This window comes from Typopeltis vanoorti, chromosome 18 (genome assembly GCF_054136105.1).
Source record: "Typopeltis vanoorti isolate ZY-2024b chromosome 18, IOZ_Tvanoo_1.0, whole genome shotgun sequence".
In the NCBI taxonomy this organism is placed as follows: domain Eukaryota; kingdom Metazoa; phylum Arthropoda; class Arachnida; order Uropygi; family Thelyphonidae; genus Typopeltis; species Typopeltis vanoorti.
Window position 1 is genome coordinate 77,699,425 of NC_143566.1, and position 18,913 is coordinate 77,718,337.

The window sequence follows — 18,913 nt, forward strand, 5'->3', positions numbered from 1 at the left end:
GGGTTGTAAAGATGCATTTGATGCAGTCTCGCTATACTTTTTTTTTTAATAATCTGCATGTTATTCCACTTATTATGTATAAAGAAGTATTTACTGATTTTATTTTTATTGATTTATTATATATATATATATATATATATATATATATATCCCCCAATAGAAGTCAAATTAACATAAGAATTGACAATACAGTTAGATTTAGATTACTTTTGTGTAGTGTCCTGTGTAGCTTGTGTCTTGCTCATACATATGCTTTCCTGGTGATGACCTCAATATAGAGGCAAAAACATCGAGTTTATTTCTTAATTATAAGTAAAGTGATTGCTTCTAGATGTGTGTTTTGGTCTCCATAAAAGGTACACGATGAATGCTGACAACCATGCAACCTTGAAAGAAAGAATTAATCAACATAGAAGTCACAGAAGTCATCCCATTTAGTATTGCTGTGGTGTGAAAGGACATGCAGCTGAGATTGAAAGGAGAAAAGAAAATGTGGATATAATCAGAGTTACCAAGAGGTGAACTAATGCCTGTAGTATACCTGGAGGGAAAGGTGGTTAAGCAGCCCTCAGTGGTAGTAACATGATGAAGATTATCCAGTATTTTGGTTGTTAGATACAGAATTTTTGTTACATTACTAACAGCAAATAATTTGGCATTTCTTCAATTTGATCTGTGCAGTAAGAGAAGGGAAACCAGTCTGAATTATGAACAGGTAAAGGTGCCAAGGAAGATAATCTTACTATCTTGGTAAACTGACTACAGAGAGTCAACTTTTACAGATAAGTAATGAAAGAGGCCAGAATGATTATCTGAATAGGAGAATAGTAAAGGCAGCAGTAGAGCATGGCAAGGAAATTTAGAATCAGAGTAGATGATAAGAAACGGGCTTAAAGTTAAGCAGTTTCTGCATAGAATGTCAAATCTGACAAATGCACATGCAAATTCTCAGGTGCAAAGAATCATGAAGAATTTAGGATGGATACAGGCGAACAGTGGTTGTTAAACATGCCAGTTGATTTCATTAAGAAATAATAGATTAGGTATTGATGTGATATAAGTGGTGGTGGTGAATTAATATTACATTACTAACAGCAAATAAGGCCACAAATGTTGGTGAAGTGGAGAAGCAGGTGTGGAAGTGTGTGTATTGCATAGGATTTTGTTATTATTATTTGTTATTATACTTCTGTCCATGACAGAAGCCTTAACAGCATCCCCTTCATGCTACTACATTCAAGTTATTATTTTATTTATTATTTTTATTTTGTAACCACCTTTTATATAGTGAGTGGCACTGGAACATGCAGCTCATATTTGTATAGAAATAGAAAAGTCAATAGAAATAATATTGCATGGTTCACTATCTTGTGGATGTGCTGATACACTGATGATGGCCTGTTAGTTTCAGATCCAAATACTTGCAATAAGAAATTATTATTATTAATTCTTGTATCTTATGTGTTTTCAATAATCAAGATTTAGATGGACTTTGGTGCACTTAGCAGAATTCTTAGGAGATTGAAATATAACTCTCACATAACTATAACTAAATTAATGAATTTTTTTTTTTTTTTGTAAAATTCAAAACAGATTCATTTGAAGAACACTGTTGAGAGGAAGTCAGTAATAATGTACCGTTAAGTATTTAAAGCCTTTTTTTTAATCAAGTACTGAACAGATTAATTTAAAGAAAACTGTCAAAAGGAAGGCAGTAGTAATATGCACTTATCATATAGTACAGAATGATATCTAGTGTCTAGGTAGCCATTTATGGAAAATTTTTTTATACCAACAATGCTTCGGTGCTAAAACAAAGAACCACTATAAGTTCAATTCTAGTCATCAACTAGAGGATCGTTTATCTTTTTTTTCAAAACCTTTTTTCAGCTAGATCCCAAGTTAGATTTATCTTTGGTACAGATAAATACTACTCCCCAACTTGTGATTTTAATCCTGCAAACAAATACTAACCATGGAGTTCACTCTATTTCAGAAAACAATATGAGCATTAAGATTTATGATCATTAGATGAAGGGAGTAGTCCATCATATTTATGCTCTGCGTCTCCAAAATTATTGATAACTATTGATTCCAGTTAAGGACAAGATGCTCCTGCTCAAATTTTCAATAGTAAATAGGGCTAAAAGAGTTTTGCTCATGCTCTTTAGAAAATAGAAGTATTAGAGGATTTCAGAGAGCATGGCATCCTGTACATCCTATGAGAGTACATATCAGGAACTGAGAACAATGTAATCACATCATGAGGAGCAAATGTGAAATTTCACAACTGACCTTAGAAGGCTTACAAATAAATAACTGATCTGTTATTAATTTTTAAGAGAAAGAAAGTGATATTAAAGGCCAGAAAAAGATCTGAGTAGAAGAAATTTTACATTGAAGAGGAATAGTTTGCTGACTGCTAACATCTGTTCAGGTGCTTGATGATATAATACTTTTATGCTTTTTTCAATATTGTTTTATGCATGCATTCAAAGAAAATAAATCACAGAAAACACAAATATTTTAACTTTTATATGTACATTTTATCTGGTTAAATTTATAGGTATTTTGATATAGTTTTCAGAGAAGTGTACCAGTTAGTTAATTCCTTATGCACAAAGGAAAGGAAGCCCAATAGATAAAGAATAAAAGTTAAAAATGGAAAGATACCTGAAGACAAAAATGAAGACCTCTTAGTTTGAAAGAACCACTTTGAAAAACTATTGAGTAACTCATCAGTGAACTCTACCAGGTGCTTTGCAAGAAATAATAATCCAAAAAGAACTTCCCATTATGTGTAACAATTTTGCAATGCAAGAATTTGAAACCGTGCTAAAAATCAAAAACAACGAGAAAGCACCTAAATGGATCACATAACAGTAGAGGCTATTAAAGCATGGAGGAAAGGAGCTGTGAAACAAATGATAAATATCTGTAATATAGCTCTAGCTACTTCCATCATTCCATAACAACAGAGAGAAGACCTAATAATACCAATACCCAAAAATGACAATCTAAACAACTTAGAAAATTATAGAGGAATTGCACTACTTCCTATCACATTGAAATTCTATAACAGGATGCTTCTCAACTGAACTGAACTATATGTAACACCTGTTCTACTCAAAAATCAAGCAATATACAGAAGCACTATTGAGCACATCCACTGCCTTCAAAGGTTGCCAGAAGGATCGAGAGATAAAACCTTCCCTTAATCTTAAACGTCACAGATTTCTCAAAAGTCTTAGATTCAATCAAAAACAAAATTCTTAGTTATCACAGCATATCCTTGCAAATAATCAAAGCAATAACAGAACCATATCAGAATTATCATGCAAGAGTAATGGTTATTGGAGAGATGATTGAGAGTTTTCCATTTCCACTGGAGTTCTTCAAGTTGACTTTTTGGCACCATATCTTTTTATTATTATTACCCTTGATTATGTATTCAGACTCACAGAAAATGGGTATGGAATAGCTTCTGAAGGGTCAGCAGGATAAACCCACATAAGTAATCTCTGTTTTCCAGATGATGTTGCACTTATTGATTCTAACATTTAGACTGCCAAAAGTATCTAGATAATTTATGTAAAACTGCAGCACTGATTGGGTTGGCAGTCAACAACAGCAAAACTAAAGTCTTAAATGACCACATTCTTGAAGAAAGTTAGCAAAGATCCCTAATAAAAACAATTAAAAAAAAAGTCAACTGAGATGGTTAGGACACCAGCTTAGATATCTACCTTCACCTATGTTCAGTGCTCTTGCTCTCTACATGCCAACTAATGGACACAGAGGAAGACCAAGAAAACAGTTCGGCAATATATAAGCAAACTTCTTTCTGAATATGAGGCTCATGAACATCTGACATTTGCCATTCAGCACAAAGCAGCAACTTGGCTCGCTTTCGTCTAACAGACTAAATCTTGACGAGTTTTTGTTATATGAATATTTCTACGTATGTTTCTCTATTTATAAATGGATCGATGATGCATATTAAATTATACATAAAAAGTTTCTGGGATGAAAAAGTCCTACTAAATTCATGAGACCCACCCTCAGTGAATAACAGACATATGAACATTTTAAGTACCATATTATACATATTCAGGTGTTTTGCAGTTAAGTAAAAAACATGCATTTAAACTTCTGGGTATTTATAAAGTAATCATACCTGATTTCCTCAATTACTGAAAGTATTTTTTGTAAAGTCTCAGGTTGTGTTCTATTGTCATTGCATATGCTAAATAATAACCTTTCCAATGAAAATGCAGGTGGTTCACAGCTATTTCTGATATCCTAATTAAGAAGTAAAAAAATATAAGATTTCAGTATTGCTTTGTTCGAAATCAAAAATACTACTTCCATTATTATGCAATTCTAATCAAGAAAATTTGACAGATATGAAAACATAATTTAAATGATAGTTATCTATACAGACTGCTAACATGCTTTCATTGTTTTGTGATATTCAAGGATCCCTTGTGGAATCCTTTCTTTTAGTGCTGCACAGTGATCAGCATTCATTTCAGAAATTATGGACTTTACAACCTTGTTATAAATAACTCGTTTAATTTCCCAACGTTTTGATCTTCATATTAAGATCATCATCTGGAGCATATACAAATATACAGGACAAGCTGAGTTACATTATATACAGTAAGCTAGAGAAACAATGACCTGATCACAGGTTATTCGACTGGCATGACCTCTAGTGGGAAAAAAAATTAATTATTTGAAACTACATCAAGCTAAATTCTATTTATGATAACATGAATAAACATTCTTTCTTATAGATAGTTTTCTTTCAGTAACAATGATGTCTTATCTTTAGCATTACAATTGTTATTTTTGATTTAGGATCCTGGATTATTTACAGTCCCTGTTTATAGTTACTCTTGGAGAGGAAGGTTCTGTGGGTCGAATATGTGCCTTCCATATCTTCGGGATTTTTAGACCATCATTATTGTTCAGATTGGGGTGGTTGATAATAATCTCACAGGCTTTCTTAAATTTGTGTTCATACCAAGTTTTGGTGTGATGTAGACAACTAGTGCTTTTCCAGTCAATTCTATGTAGGGTGTTCAGGGCATGATCAGAAAGGCCAGCTTCACCATAATTATTATATTTAATGTGTCGTTTATGTTCTTCTTGTCTCATAGGAACTGTGCATCCTATTTCCCCTATATATGGTATGTTACAGGTGCAAAAAATATGGTATACTCCAGGGTGGGGCAGCAGAAGGAGTTTGTCTTTGGATGAGTTGAGTAAGCTTTTTAATTTTGCAAGAGGTTTAAAGGTGGCTTTGAGGTTGTATTTTTGTAGTATTCTGTTCATTTTATCTGATGTCCCTTTAATGTATATTTTTATATACATTATGTACAGGAATGGTTATAGTTTCATTGTAGTCTGGTTTGTCTTTGTTTTTTATTGAGGTCTTGTAGGGAATTTTGTTAATAGTGTTTTGCTTGTAACCATTTTTTTGAAAAGCATTGCTGATAACTTTAAATTCGTCTTTCAGTGCATGTTCACTGGAGCAGATCTTCAGAGTCCTGTTTTTTAGAGTATTAACGACACCTAGTTTTTGTGTTGGGTGGTGGTGGTAGGAGTATATGTGTATATATTTTCCAGTATGTGTCGGTTTCTGGTAAACAGTGAAGGAAAGATTGCCAGAATGAAGACGTGTGACAAGTGTATCTAGAAACGGAAGTGTGTTCTGTTTTTCAATCTCAATTGTGAACTGTGTGTGTTTGTGTTGTTTGTTTAGGTGGCTAAAGAATGTGTCTAGGGCCATGGGACCAGATCGTGAAAACATCGTCAACATATCTAAGTCAGATTTTGGGTTTTAAAGGAGAGGAATCTAAAGCATGTTGTTCAAAATGTTCCCCATAAAAGTTAGCAATGGGGGGGGGGATAGTGGCGAGCCCATGGCTGTACCTTCTTTTTGTAGGTAGAAAGCATTTTGCCATACAAAATAACCAGAATGTAATAATACATGCACAAAGAGCTCCATGATATCTGGAGGGAATTTGTTTTGTAAAAGAAGGATTGTGTCATTAATTGGGACATTCGTAAAGAACATAATTCATAATTATGTTCTTTTTGCTACCAGACAAAAAGAACATAAACGATGCATTCAATATAATAAATATGGTGAAGCTGGCCTTTCTGATCATGCCCTGAACACCCTACATAGAACTGACTGTAAAAGGACTAGTTGTCTACATCACACCAAAACTTGGTATGAATGCAAATTTAAGGAAGCCTGTGAGATTATTATCAACCACCCGAATCTGAACAATAATGATGGTCTAAAAATCCCGAACAGTTGGAAGGCACATATTCGACCCACGGAACCTTCCTCTCCAACAGTAACTATGAACAGGACTGCAGATAATCCAGGATCCTAAATCAAAAATAACTAATGCTAAAAATAAGACATCATTGTTATTGAAAGAAAACTATTTATAAGAAAGAATGTTTATCATGTTATCATAAATAGAATTTAGCTTGATGTGGTTTCAAATAATTAACTTTTTTTCCCCCACTAGAGGTCATGCCAGTAGAATAACCTGCGATCAGATCATTGCTTCTCTAGCTTACTGTATGTAATGTAACTCAGCTTGTCCTGTATATTTGTATATGTTCCAGATGATGATCTTAATATGAAGTTCGAAACATCGGGAAATTAAAAGAGTTATTTATAACACGGTTGTGAAGTCCATAATTTCTAAAAAGAATGGACATCCTTGTGGAAGATTATTGATGGGGTTCATTATGTTAGAAATCATACTAATAATTAACAATACTAATCATATGACAAATTAAAAATATCTTAATATACATGGTATCAGAATTTCTCAACACATAAAGGAGTTTCAGGTAGGAAAGTACAGTAAGAAAACGCTTCTATTGTTTAATGTTATGTTTTACCTAATATTAAATTATTTCTGTTTCTAAATAAACCTGTATACCACAATAATGATGGAATCAAATGCTAATACAGATGACAGCTTCCAGAAACTCAGAAATGAATAATGTTGAGAACCATCTTTTTTTTTTTTTTCCTCTTTTCTCCAGGAGGGGACTAGATATAAACATGCCTATGTAGCCCTGTGGAAGTGGTGCTTGCTTACACATGTAGGCTGTCAGAAGAAAAGAAAAACAATCATAAACTCGATTCTAGCTGGCAACTAAAGGACCCCTTTTCTAGGCAATTTTTTCTTTTTTTAAGCCAGCCCCCAAGTTAGTCAATCTGTGGCACAAACAAGTAGTTTTCTCTTGGAAACTTTGGTTTAAATCATACAACGACCACAAAAATTTAACTGTAGAAATTGCATATGATTGTGGACAATATATACATGTTCGTGAACCAAAACATTATGACTACTTATCTAGTAGTATGCTGTGCTCATTTGGCCGAATTAACTGCTTACACCTGTCTCGGAAATGACTCCGCTAAATCACAGAAGATGCCCTGAGGTATTCTGGACCAACTAGATAGAATAACACCTGGAGATCAGTGATCAAGCAAGCAAAGGGCAGCAACCAGCAGATGCTTTCTTTCATTGATCCCACAAATGTTTGAAGAGATTGAAATTAGGAGAATTAGGAAGTACAGCCTTGAACCATGCTTGCATAATGTGAGCCTCACAATTTGGATGAATGGATCTGTACTCTTCCAGCAAGAGCTCAGATCCACTGGTCTGCAGTATCCTCACGAAGGGCAACATTATGTCCAACCAGCCAATACTGGTCAGCTAGGTGAACATAATGTTTTAGCATATATATCTTCTTCTCCTCTTCTGCTCATGGTAGGTTAAGTTCCTCAAAGATGAATTTTTGCCATTTCTTTCTGTCTGCTGTCTTTTTATGAAGTTCTATTATGGAGTTTAAGTGGGTGCTTTCTTTAATGTTGTCAATCCACTTCTTCCTTGGTCTTCCTCTGCTGGGCTGTCCTTCAATTCTACCATTTAATAATATGTTTGGTAGTCTCTCTGGTTTCATTCTTGAAACATGTCCAAACCAGCTTAGGCTCTTTTTTTTTAGTGCTGTAATTATTGCTTTTTTAAAGTTAAGTTTGCAGACTTTTTCATTTGTTTTTCTTTCTGTCCAGTTTGTTCTATTGATTTTTCTTAGGCATTTCATTGAGTTTATCAGTTTCTTTTTTCTTAAGATCCAGCATTCTGAGCCATAGAGTACTGTGGGAATTATCATTGTTTTATATATCTTTAATTTGAATTCTTTGCTTAATCTTTTATTGTTCCATATTTTTTGTAGTCTGCCATTGTTATCCATCCATTATTGATTCTGTGTTTGATGGTTTCAAAATAGTCTAGATTAGCACACACACACACACTGCGCGGAAAAAAAATCAATGGACATCCACCATGGGCAGGATGCATCGTGCTATGTAATGAGTTACATGTTAGCTAGAATAAATTGGAGGAATATGATGCTCTCAAGTCAGTGCAACTGTGTCTCGATGCCCTTGCTCATAGCTCAACAGGCCTGGAGAAAAAGCTCTCAGCAGGCCCCCAAAATAAATAAACAAATAAAACACTTATTTTTATACTTTCCTGTTTTATTAATATCAAAAAAATTAATAAACAATATCAGACTTGAAAAATCAAAATCAAAATTGCACATGCACAACTTATTGTAGCAACAATTAATATTTATTTCTTACAAAAAAACTTTTGGTAACTTGACTATATAACAAATACAGTGGAACCTCGGTTGTCAAACGCCTCTGTTCTCGAACATATTTTTGAACAAAAAACGCCCCAGTTTCCGAACAGGCAAACAGCAACCATGTGCTGAGCTGTAAGGCAGGAAAGCATTAGTTACGAGGCAGCCTTCGTTCAGTGCAGACACCTGTTCGAATTTACAGTGAGTTTTCTTGCTTTTCTTTGTGTTTTGTTTTTTTTTCATAAATTATTATTAATTAAGCCACAATGGGGCCACAGAAGAATAGTGATAGCAGCAAAGCGAAAAGAAAAGTTGTTAGAAACCACGACAGAGATGGAAAAAAGAAATCATATCCAAACATGAAAATGGCTTTCGTGTCTCGGAGCTTGCTATGCATTTCGGTATGGCGAAATCAACGATCTGTACAATACTCAAAAATAAAGAGGCGATCGATTTTCATCTATATTTGATCTATTTATTGTGTTTATTCTTTTTATGTAAGATTTTATGCATTTTCATTATGTTTGTATATGATCTTATGCATGAAGTACTGTTGTAAAGGTTTAAATAAACAATTATCTGGGGTTCGGGAATGGATTAATCCATTTTACATTAATTCTTATGGGAAAATTGTTTCAGTTTTCGAACAAATCGGTTTCCGAACAGCCTTCGAGAACGAATTAAGTTCGACAACCGAGGTTCCACGGTAATTGCATTTATATTAAAACTTTTCTGGATTTTTTACTTGTGAACATTTCAATAATATGATCAAAATCGAACTGTCTGGCTAACATTGCTTCAATAGTAGCCAAAGTACCTAGACTACTGAGACGATTTTGGCACATTGTAGAACTTAACACATTCTTAATTCTTGCCAATACACTGAATGGCCTTTTAAGCCTGGGCCAGTTACAGGTAGTGTGCAAAATATTCTGAGAATAATGCAAATACAATGTTTCAACATGTAATTCTTCTAATTTATGTAAGTCTTTTATTTTATTTAATAGCTCAAGGGCTAGCTAACAATCGAGTCTCATCGAAAGCAGCTGTGCGTATGCTTTTTAAATGGATTATTTCATCAGCAATTTCTTTGGAAATATCAAAATTATATTTGTTGCTTATAATTTTAGCATCCTGTTTTAATTTGTTGTCATAAAAATCCAAATGAACTGCATATTTCATTTATAGCACTATATCGCAAAGTCAAATTTCTGATAATGAAATCTAGAATTTTGTAAAATACATGAATTTTCAAGCATTCTTTAATGTTAATTTCTGAATTATCACTATCCTGAACATTTTTCATCTGCAAATTTTCTAAATTTACATATTTTAGCAAATAAATTTGTGGAAGGTATTTTAATTCGAAAAATTTCAAGAACAAATTTGCATTAACTGAAAACACTGGTCCACTTTTCTGTAATATCTTTCATGTCCAAAATGAAGTTTTTGATGTTGGGTAACCTTTCCTTCACTGTATATAGAAAACCCACACTCACAAACTTTCCCACCACCACCCCTCTCAACAGTATGGCATTATTAAAACTCTAATCAATAGAGCCTACAATCTTTGTTCCAGTGGAACCTCTCTTTCAACCAAACTCAATCACACACACAACACCTCCTTTCCAATGACTACAGTGATTATAGAATTAAAAAAATAATCAATTCGTCCCCCATCACTTCAGAATGATTTCAGAAATACCATCAATATCCCCCCTACATCTGTGGCACATAAAAAAAAAAAAAAAAAATAGCCAGATCCTTACAGTACAACTTCTACATAGTTTTTAAAAACCCCAGCAGAAACTTGCTACCTTGATCCATTCTACCAAAGATCAGCTCCCTCCTCTTTGTGCCTGGAGTATACAAAGCACCTTGTTCTTGCAAGTTGGCTTATTTTTGACAGACAAGAAAATGTATGCAAAAGAATTGACCATTTGTTTAGACGAACACAAATCATACATCTGCAATCATGATTATGGCCACTCTTTCCTTGCAGATCATGTATTGGATACCCACAGGATCTCCTGGAAGAAAACCATCATGCTCCACCATAGTAAATTCAAAAAGAAAAAGACGGTTTTTAGAATCTGCAGTGGAACTCAGAAATCAACCGAATTTAAATAAATATGGATGCATTAAAAACTACCCAAAATTTGGGAATCCACATACACATGCCCATGGAGGGCGCTTCACCTAGACAGGACTTTAGAGTCACCCACGTTTCATTTAGTATTTACTGTGTTGTTATTGTGTGTGTGTGTGGGTTACAAGAGTTATTTGTAACACACACACACATGGCATAATCCCTGAAGATGTCTCTGTGACTGAGACAAAATATTGGAAGCATTAAACCTCCAACATGATAAAGAACAATACTAGAAATACAAGTAAACATCAAATTGTGAGTTAGCTTTGAAGCACATTATTATTATTACGTGACACCTCCAGGGAGATCAAAGGCTCATCGAGGGAGCGCACCTGCTCTACAACTCTCTGTCTCCACCAACTACTACAAACTGCAACTACCAACATCATCTACATCAATGCCATCTACTGCCCACCACTAGTATTTTCACAGACAATCACAAACATCCATGCCCATGGCGGGATTCGAACCCACAGCCTTTTGGCTTGGAGAGCAGATACGCTAACCACTCGGCTAACCAGAACGGCTACAGATTTAATGTTGATGAAATGTATAGGCCAGTGTTTCTCAAAATGTGGAATGCATACCCCGGGGGTATATGACAATTTTCGGCTATGCATTGTTAATGAATGCAATCATTAATAAGAAAAAAATAATTAATTTAAATGTATATATTTCTTAATAAATTATATATATTGAGGGAAAAAAAATTAAATTATATTACACATGATTTCTTTTACTCAAATTGCAAGTTACTATCACCCCGACATTCATGTCGGGGCAATAGTAACTCGCTCCCTGCAGTAAACAACACACCCTCCACAACAGCTATGGTATATCTGAGTTCATCGAAAAAGCAATTAATCAAATATATTAATTGCTTTTCGATTATAAAGATGGAGAGTTCATCGAAAGATAATTCATCGAATGAACAATTTGCCAAAAAGGCAATTCATACAAAAAACAATTCACCGAAAATTTTAACTTTTCGAAAATGTTATGATAAAAGTGATCCATTTAGAACAAATACTAAACCGTGTAGAGTGAGAAAGCAATGGTACTTTAATAGGGAATAATAATAAAACAATATGGTTTCTTATCGTCTTTTTTGTCAAATAACTGTTTCATTTCTTGCCAGCAAACACGGTTAGTAGTTGGAAAGGGATCAATCATTCGATGCTGTTGGCACATTCTCCCTCAATGAATCTTTGGACTCCGTGGAGGTGTCACATAATAATAATAATGTCTATAAGTTAAGGAGATAAAAATCCCTTATTGTTATTCAGCCAGTAAGCGAAACTAAGATCGAACACTACGATCTGTAACGTTTCATGCCGACGAACTGTCAGCGTATCCAAGCGTAAGTGACCACTTGGTAGTACCACACCACGGCAACTCGTTGCAAAGGTGAAGCAAGCTTCCTCACTGTTCTTGATATTTTCTCATAATGTAAAACACAGCTCTTAAGAGATGTAGTATAGTACTGTTTTACATTATGAGGAGAGGTCACTACCCAGACCGGTTTCAACCTTTTTTGAGGTCTCATCAGTGAGTAGCTAGACCTGGTTAATATCAAAGTTTAAGTGAAGAAAACTTACATACTTTTGCTATACGATTGACCGAAAGGTGTGTCACTATATTACATTATTATAACATAGTATAACTAAGAAGAAAAGCCAAACGGCTATTTTTTTCTGGCGAGGTTGGTATAAGTTAAGGAGATAAAAATCCCTTATTGTTATTCAGCCAGTAAGCGAAACTAAGATCGAACACTACGATCTGTAACGTTTCATGCCGACGAACTGTCAGCGTATCCAAGCGTAAGTGACCACTTGGTAGTACCACACCACGGCAACTCGTTGCAAAGGTGAAGCAAGCTTCCTCACTGTTCTTGATATTTTCTCATAATGTAAAACACAGCTCTTAAGAGATGTAGTATAGTACTGTTTTACATTATGTAATATAATATAATAATGTAATAATGTAATGTAATAATATAATATATAATAATGTAATATAGTGACACACCTTTCGGTCAATCGTATAGCAAAAGTATGCAAGTTTTCTTCACTTAAACTTTGATATTAACCAGGTCTAGCTACTCACTGATGAGACCTCAAAAAAGGTTGAAACCGGTCTGGGTAGTGACCTCTCCTCATAATGTAAAACAGTACTATACTACATCTCTTAAGAGCTGTGTTTTACATTATGAGAAAATATCAAGAACAGTGAGGAAGCTTGCTTCACCTTTGCAACGAGTTGCCGTGGTGTGGTACTACCAAGTGGTCACTTACGCTTGGATACGCTGACAGTTCGTCGGCATGAAACGTTACAGATCGTAGTGTTCGATCTTAGTTTCGCTTACTGGCTGAATAACAATAAGGGATTTTTATCTCCTTAACTTATACCAACCTCGCCAGAAAAAAATAGCCGTTTGGCTTTTCTTCTTAATAATAATGTCTGTTCATGGGACTGATTTGATGGTTTCTGGGAGGAAAAGCACAGCCTACGCAGGTTCCATTATTATTATTGTTACTAGTAGTAATATGTGACTTCAATACAGCAATTATCATGGGATTAATTTTATTCATCCCATAATAATTAAAATATAATTGTTATGCGATGAATAAGTTTCAAACAGCGAATCTGATTCAGATTCGCTATTTGAAACTTTTACAAGAAAATGTCGAACCGTTCCAGTTCAGCTATATTCAGGGCAACAAAGAAATAACGTGTCCAAATTATATATTACAATAACTCTCTGACTTAGAAGAAGTTGTTGGTACAAGAAGCTGTCTGCATGGTTCAGTTTTTGTTCTAAATGGATCACTTTTATCATAACATTTTCGAAAAAAGTTTTGAAATATTAGCAATTCTGCTTTGGCTGGATCAATTTAATGAAATTTTAGTTAAAATTTTCAGTGAATTGTCTTTTGATGAACTGTTTTTTCGATGAATTTTCATGGAATCAACAGCTACTATACTGCAGATGCATGAAAAACAATTAGTTTTATTATGTCCCTGAAAAAGGTACAGAGACATTTGCAGGTGGTGTAATATATATATTTCTCAACAAATAATGCAATTAGAGACAACTGGGATAAAAATGGTACTAACTAATGAATCACATGTCCCGTCCCACAGAAACTGTTGTATACATTCGAGCAAAACCATATGTTGCCAGTGCAACATATGGTTTTGTTTGACAACATCCTGTTGTGGAAATGTTAAAACTAAGAAATATATAGTGAAGTGTTTCAGATATTATGCAATTCGGTTGAAAAGAATTAGCATTTCAACTCAATTGTCAGCTTGCTTTTGTCTTTAGGTCGGCAATCTTTTGTTAATACCACACCAATCATATGCAGGTCTTCATAGCTGCTCTATCTCTATTGACTTACCATAGCTGTCCATTTCGCACTCTGCTTTCACTTCTCATTAGTCATTTGTGATGGATTGTTGATTCCATTGTTCATCTCAAGTCTTGTAAATTACTGGTAATTTTTGCTTGAAATAATAGGAAAGAAGATGTTATTTGGTTAGATCACTTTGATGATGCACACAAGGAAAATGCTCTCAAACCAGAAATAGTGAACGCAAATAGGAGCTTCTTGGTAAGTCATTCCCATTTTCAGTTTTTTTCTGAAAAATCCTTGCATATATCTCAGGAATTATAGACACATTAACACACGAATATTTTAATATTTGCCAAATATTTCAGTCTGAAACTAACAGACAATCTTCAGTGGCTACATAGGAACAGTTTTTAATAAGGTGAAATACCAACAATTGATCATTCAAAAGTAGAATGAGCCACGCGATGCTACATTGCTAAGCATTAAAGAGAGGAAAAATTTCATCAGTGATGATTAAATTACAGTTATTAATTCACAATTTCATATAATAATCTTAATTTATAAATAACATTAGACTAATGTAGGAATTAAAAGTCTCAATTAAAAAAAAAAATTAATATGTTATCCTGATTAAACTTTCCCATATTTTCGATAAGGATATACAGTCATATCGATTCAAGTTAGGGCACTGAAGTAAGGCCTCAGCGATCTCTTTGAATAGGCTTTCAAATTTATAGTGACATCTGTGTAGAAGGCAAGTCTTGGAAGAGAGGATGTTGTGGCTTGTCTCTATCCTGTGCTGAGCCAATCCAGACTAAATCGAGTTTGTTGTCCAGAATGTATGATTGATGTTCTTGAATTCTTTTTTCTACAGAGCATCCTGTTTGTCCAAAGTAGGATAGACACTGCAGTTACAAGGAACTTGATACACACCAGGAAGAGACATAATCGAACGTTTATCTTTATAAGAGGGGAAATAGGTGGATATTTTGTTCATAGGTGTATAAGTTGATGTTAAATCATATTTCTTCAGAATTCTGGAAATTGGTGCTGAAATCCTGGAAATATATGGAACATCCACTATTTCCCCTCTTCTAAAGTTAAACGCTCAACAACGTCTCTGCCTGGTGTGTATCAAGTTCCTTGTAACTGCAATCTGATCTACTTGGGACAAACAGGATGCTCTATAGAAGGCTTCCCTTTCAGTTTAACTAACCATAGCGTTATAGTATAACTGATGAAACAGATATTGTCAACAATCTGTCCAAATTTTCATTTGTCACTGTAATTCTGCAACATATACTTCAAACTTTGTAACCATACTTTCCCCGGAACCCAAACTGTGTAGCCTTTCTTAAATGTTCATTATTTCCAAGTACCCCCCTTATCAAAATAATAATAAATAAATAAAAAAGTATGTATCATTGTAAATGCCTATTTTATTTGAATTTAGATGTGTATGTAAAGAAAAAATATGATTTATTTTTAATAGAACAAAATTTATAAAGATACTATAAATTTTTACTTAATTTATATAATTTATCATCAATGAGAGAGATACAATATCAACGTTTTCTTGTTGCTTACAGCTACTTGTATCTGCTATATTGCTCTCTATTGTGCGTTTTATAAATCCAGTCTTTAGCCAATCATCCACACTTAAAAATTTGAAAGCTAAAAAAATTACTGTATTTACTCAAATATTACTCCCATTTTTTTACCCCAAACATAAAGCAAAAAAATCGTGGTGCAAAATATATGCAATTTTACTCTTAAGAGACACTTGTGACATTATAATTAGGAATTATAGACATGTTAACACAAGAATATTTTAATATTTGCCAAATATTTCAGTCTGAAATTAACAGACATTCTTAAGAGGCTACACAGGAACAGTTTTTAACAAGGTGGAAACCAACAATTGATCATTCAAAAGTAGAACGAGCTACGTGATGTTACATTGCTAAGCATTAAAGAGAGGAAAAATTTCATCAAAGTGATGACTACATTGGTTTTAACTCAGAAATTTCACATAATAATCTTAATTTATAAACAACATTAGACTAATGTAGGAATTAAAAGTCTCAATGAAAAAAGAAAAAAATTAATGTCTCATCCTGATTAAACTTTCCCATATTTTTGATAAGGATATACAGTCATTTTGATTCACGTTAGGGTGTTGAAGTAAGGCCTCAGCGATCTCTTTGAATAGGCTTTCAAATTTATAGCGACATCTGTGTAGAAGGCGAGTCTTGGACCAGAGGATGTTGTGGCTTGTCTCTATCCCATGATGAGCCAATCCAGACTTATCGAATTTGTTGTGTGGAATAAATGATTGATGTTCTTGAATTCTTTTTTCTATAGAGCATTGTCCAAAGTGGGACAGATTGCAGTTACAAGGACACACCAGACAGAGACACAGTTGACCGTTTCTCTTTGTAAGAGGGGAAATAGGTGGATATTTTGTTAAAAGGTGTATAAGTTGATGTTAAATCATGTTTCTTCAGAATTCTTGAAATTAGTTCTGAAATCCTGGAAATATATGGAATATACACCTATTCCCCCTCTTCTAAAGTTAAACGCTCAACTATGTCTCTGCCTGGTGTGCATCAAGTTAAATTCCTTGTAATTGCAATCTGTCCTACTTGGGACAAACAGGACGCTGTATAGAAGGCTTCCCTTACAGTTTGACTAACCATAGTGGTATAGTATAACTGTATAACTGATGAAACAGATATTGTCAACAATCTGTCCAAATTTTCACTTGTCTCTGTAATTCTGCAACATATACTTCAACGTTTGCAACCATACTTCCCCCGGAACTCAAACACATGTAGCCTTTTTAGAAGTTTGATTGTAAAAAGGTGAGAGATATTGTTGACTGCCCAATTATTTGCCTATACCAGTGTTTTCCAAACTTCAGATATCAGTGTACCCCCTTATCAAAATAATAATAATAATAAATAAATAGATAAAAAAGTATGTTTCATTGTAAATGTCTATTTTATTTGAATTTAGATGTGTATGTAAAGAAAAAATATGATTTATTTTTAATAGAACAAAATTTATAAAGATACAATATCAACGTTTTCTTGTTGCTTACAGCTACTTGTATTTGCTATATTGCTCTAATTTGTGCGTTTTATAAATCCAGTCTTTAGCCAATCATCCACACTTAAAAATTCGAAAGCTAAAAAAATTACTGTATTTACACAAATATTACCCGCATTTTTTACCCCAAACTTAAAGCAAAAAAATCGTGGTGCAAGATATATGCAATTTTACTCTTAAGAGACAATTGTGACATTATAATTAGGAATTATAGACACGTTAACAGAAGAATATTTTAATATTTGCCAAATGTTTCAGTCTGAAACTAACAGACTATCTTCAGTGGCTACATAGGAACCGTTTTTAATGGTAATTTTAAATTGCCATTCCACTTTGTAATTTATATTACAAAGTGGAATACCAACAATTGATCATTCAAAAGTAGAAGAAGAAACGTGATATCATATTGCTAAACATTAAAGAGAGGAAAAATTTCATCAGAATGATGACTATATTATAGGTATTAATTCACAATTTCATATAATAATCTTAATATATAAATAACATTAGACTAATGTAGAATTAAAAAAAAATAAAAAAAATTAATGTGTTATTCTGATTAAACTTTCCCATATTTTGATAAGGATATACAGTCATTTCGATTTAAGTTAGGGCATTGAAGTAAGGCCTCACCACCCTCTTTGAATAGGTGTTCAAATTTATAGCGACATCTGTGTAGAAGGCGAGTCTTGGACCAGAGGATGTTGTGGCTTGTCTCTATCCCATGCTGAGCCAATGGGAAATTTTAATCATGATAACACATTATTTATTTATTTTTTTAATGGAGACTTTTAATTCCTACATTAGTCTAATGTTATTTATAAATTAAGATTATTATATGAAATTGTGAATTAATGCCTATAATGTAGTCATCACTGATGAAATTTTTCCTCTCGTTAATGCTTAGCAATGTAACATCACTCTTGAGAGACACTTGTGACATTATGATTAGGAATTATAGACACGTTAACACAAGAATATTTTAATATTTGCCAAATATTTCAGTCTGAAACTAACAGACTATCTTCAGTGACTACATACGAACAGTTTTTAACAAGGTGGAATACAAATTGATCATTCAAAAGTAGAACGAGCCATGTGATGTTACATTGCTAAGCATTAAAGAGAGCAAAAATTTCATCAGAGTGATGATTAAATTATAGTTATTAATTCACAATTTCATATAATCTTAATTTATAATTAACATTTGACTAATGTAGGAATTAAAAGCGTCAATTTAAAAAATAAAATAAAATTAATGTGTCACCCTGATTAAACTTTCCCATATTTTTGATAAGGATATATACAGTCATTTCGATTCAAGTTAGGGCAGTGAAGTAAGGCCTCAGCATTCTCTTGGAATAGGAATTCAAATTTATAGCAACATCTGTGTAGAATGCGAGTCTTGGACCAGAGGATGTTGCGGCTTGTCTCTATCCCATGCTGAGCCAATTCAGACTTATCGGATTTGTTGTGCAGAATGTATGATTGATGTTCTTGAATTCTTTTTTCTATAGCGCATCCTATTAGTCGAAAGTAAGACAGATTGCAGTGATGACTACATTATAGGATTTAATTCACAATTTCATATAATAATCTT

At 33.6% G+C, this 18,913-nt stretch overlaps 1 protein-coding gene across 3 annotated transcripts in view; it reads right to left on the reverse strand.

Moving 5' to 3' along the window:
- Jarid2 (Jumonji, AT rich interactive domain 2) overlaps positions 1-18,913 on the reverse strand; it is a 557,336-nt gene that overhangs the window by 81,842 nt on the left and 456,581 nt on the right. For all 3 annotated transcript variants that reach the window (XR_016549859.1, XM_090408748.1, XM_090408747.1), the window contains exon 18: positions 4,178-4,302. Coding sequence is in view for 2 of the 3 variants with exons in the window: in XM_090408748.1 (XP_090264874.1) it covers positions 4,178-4,302 (125 nt within the window). In the remaining variant the exon portion in view is untranslated. The remainder of the gene's footprint in view (positions 1-4,177; positions 4,303-18,913) is intronic.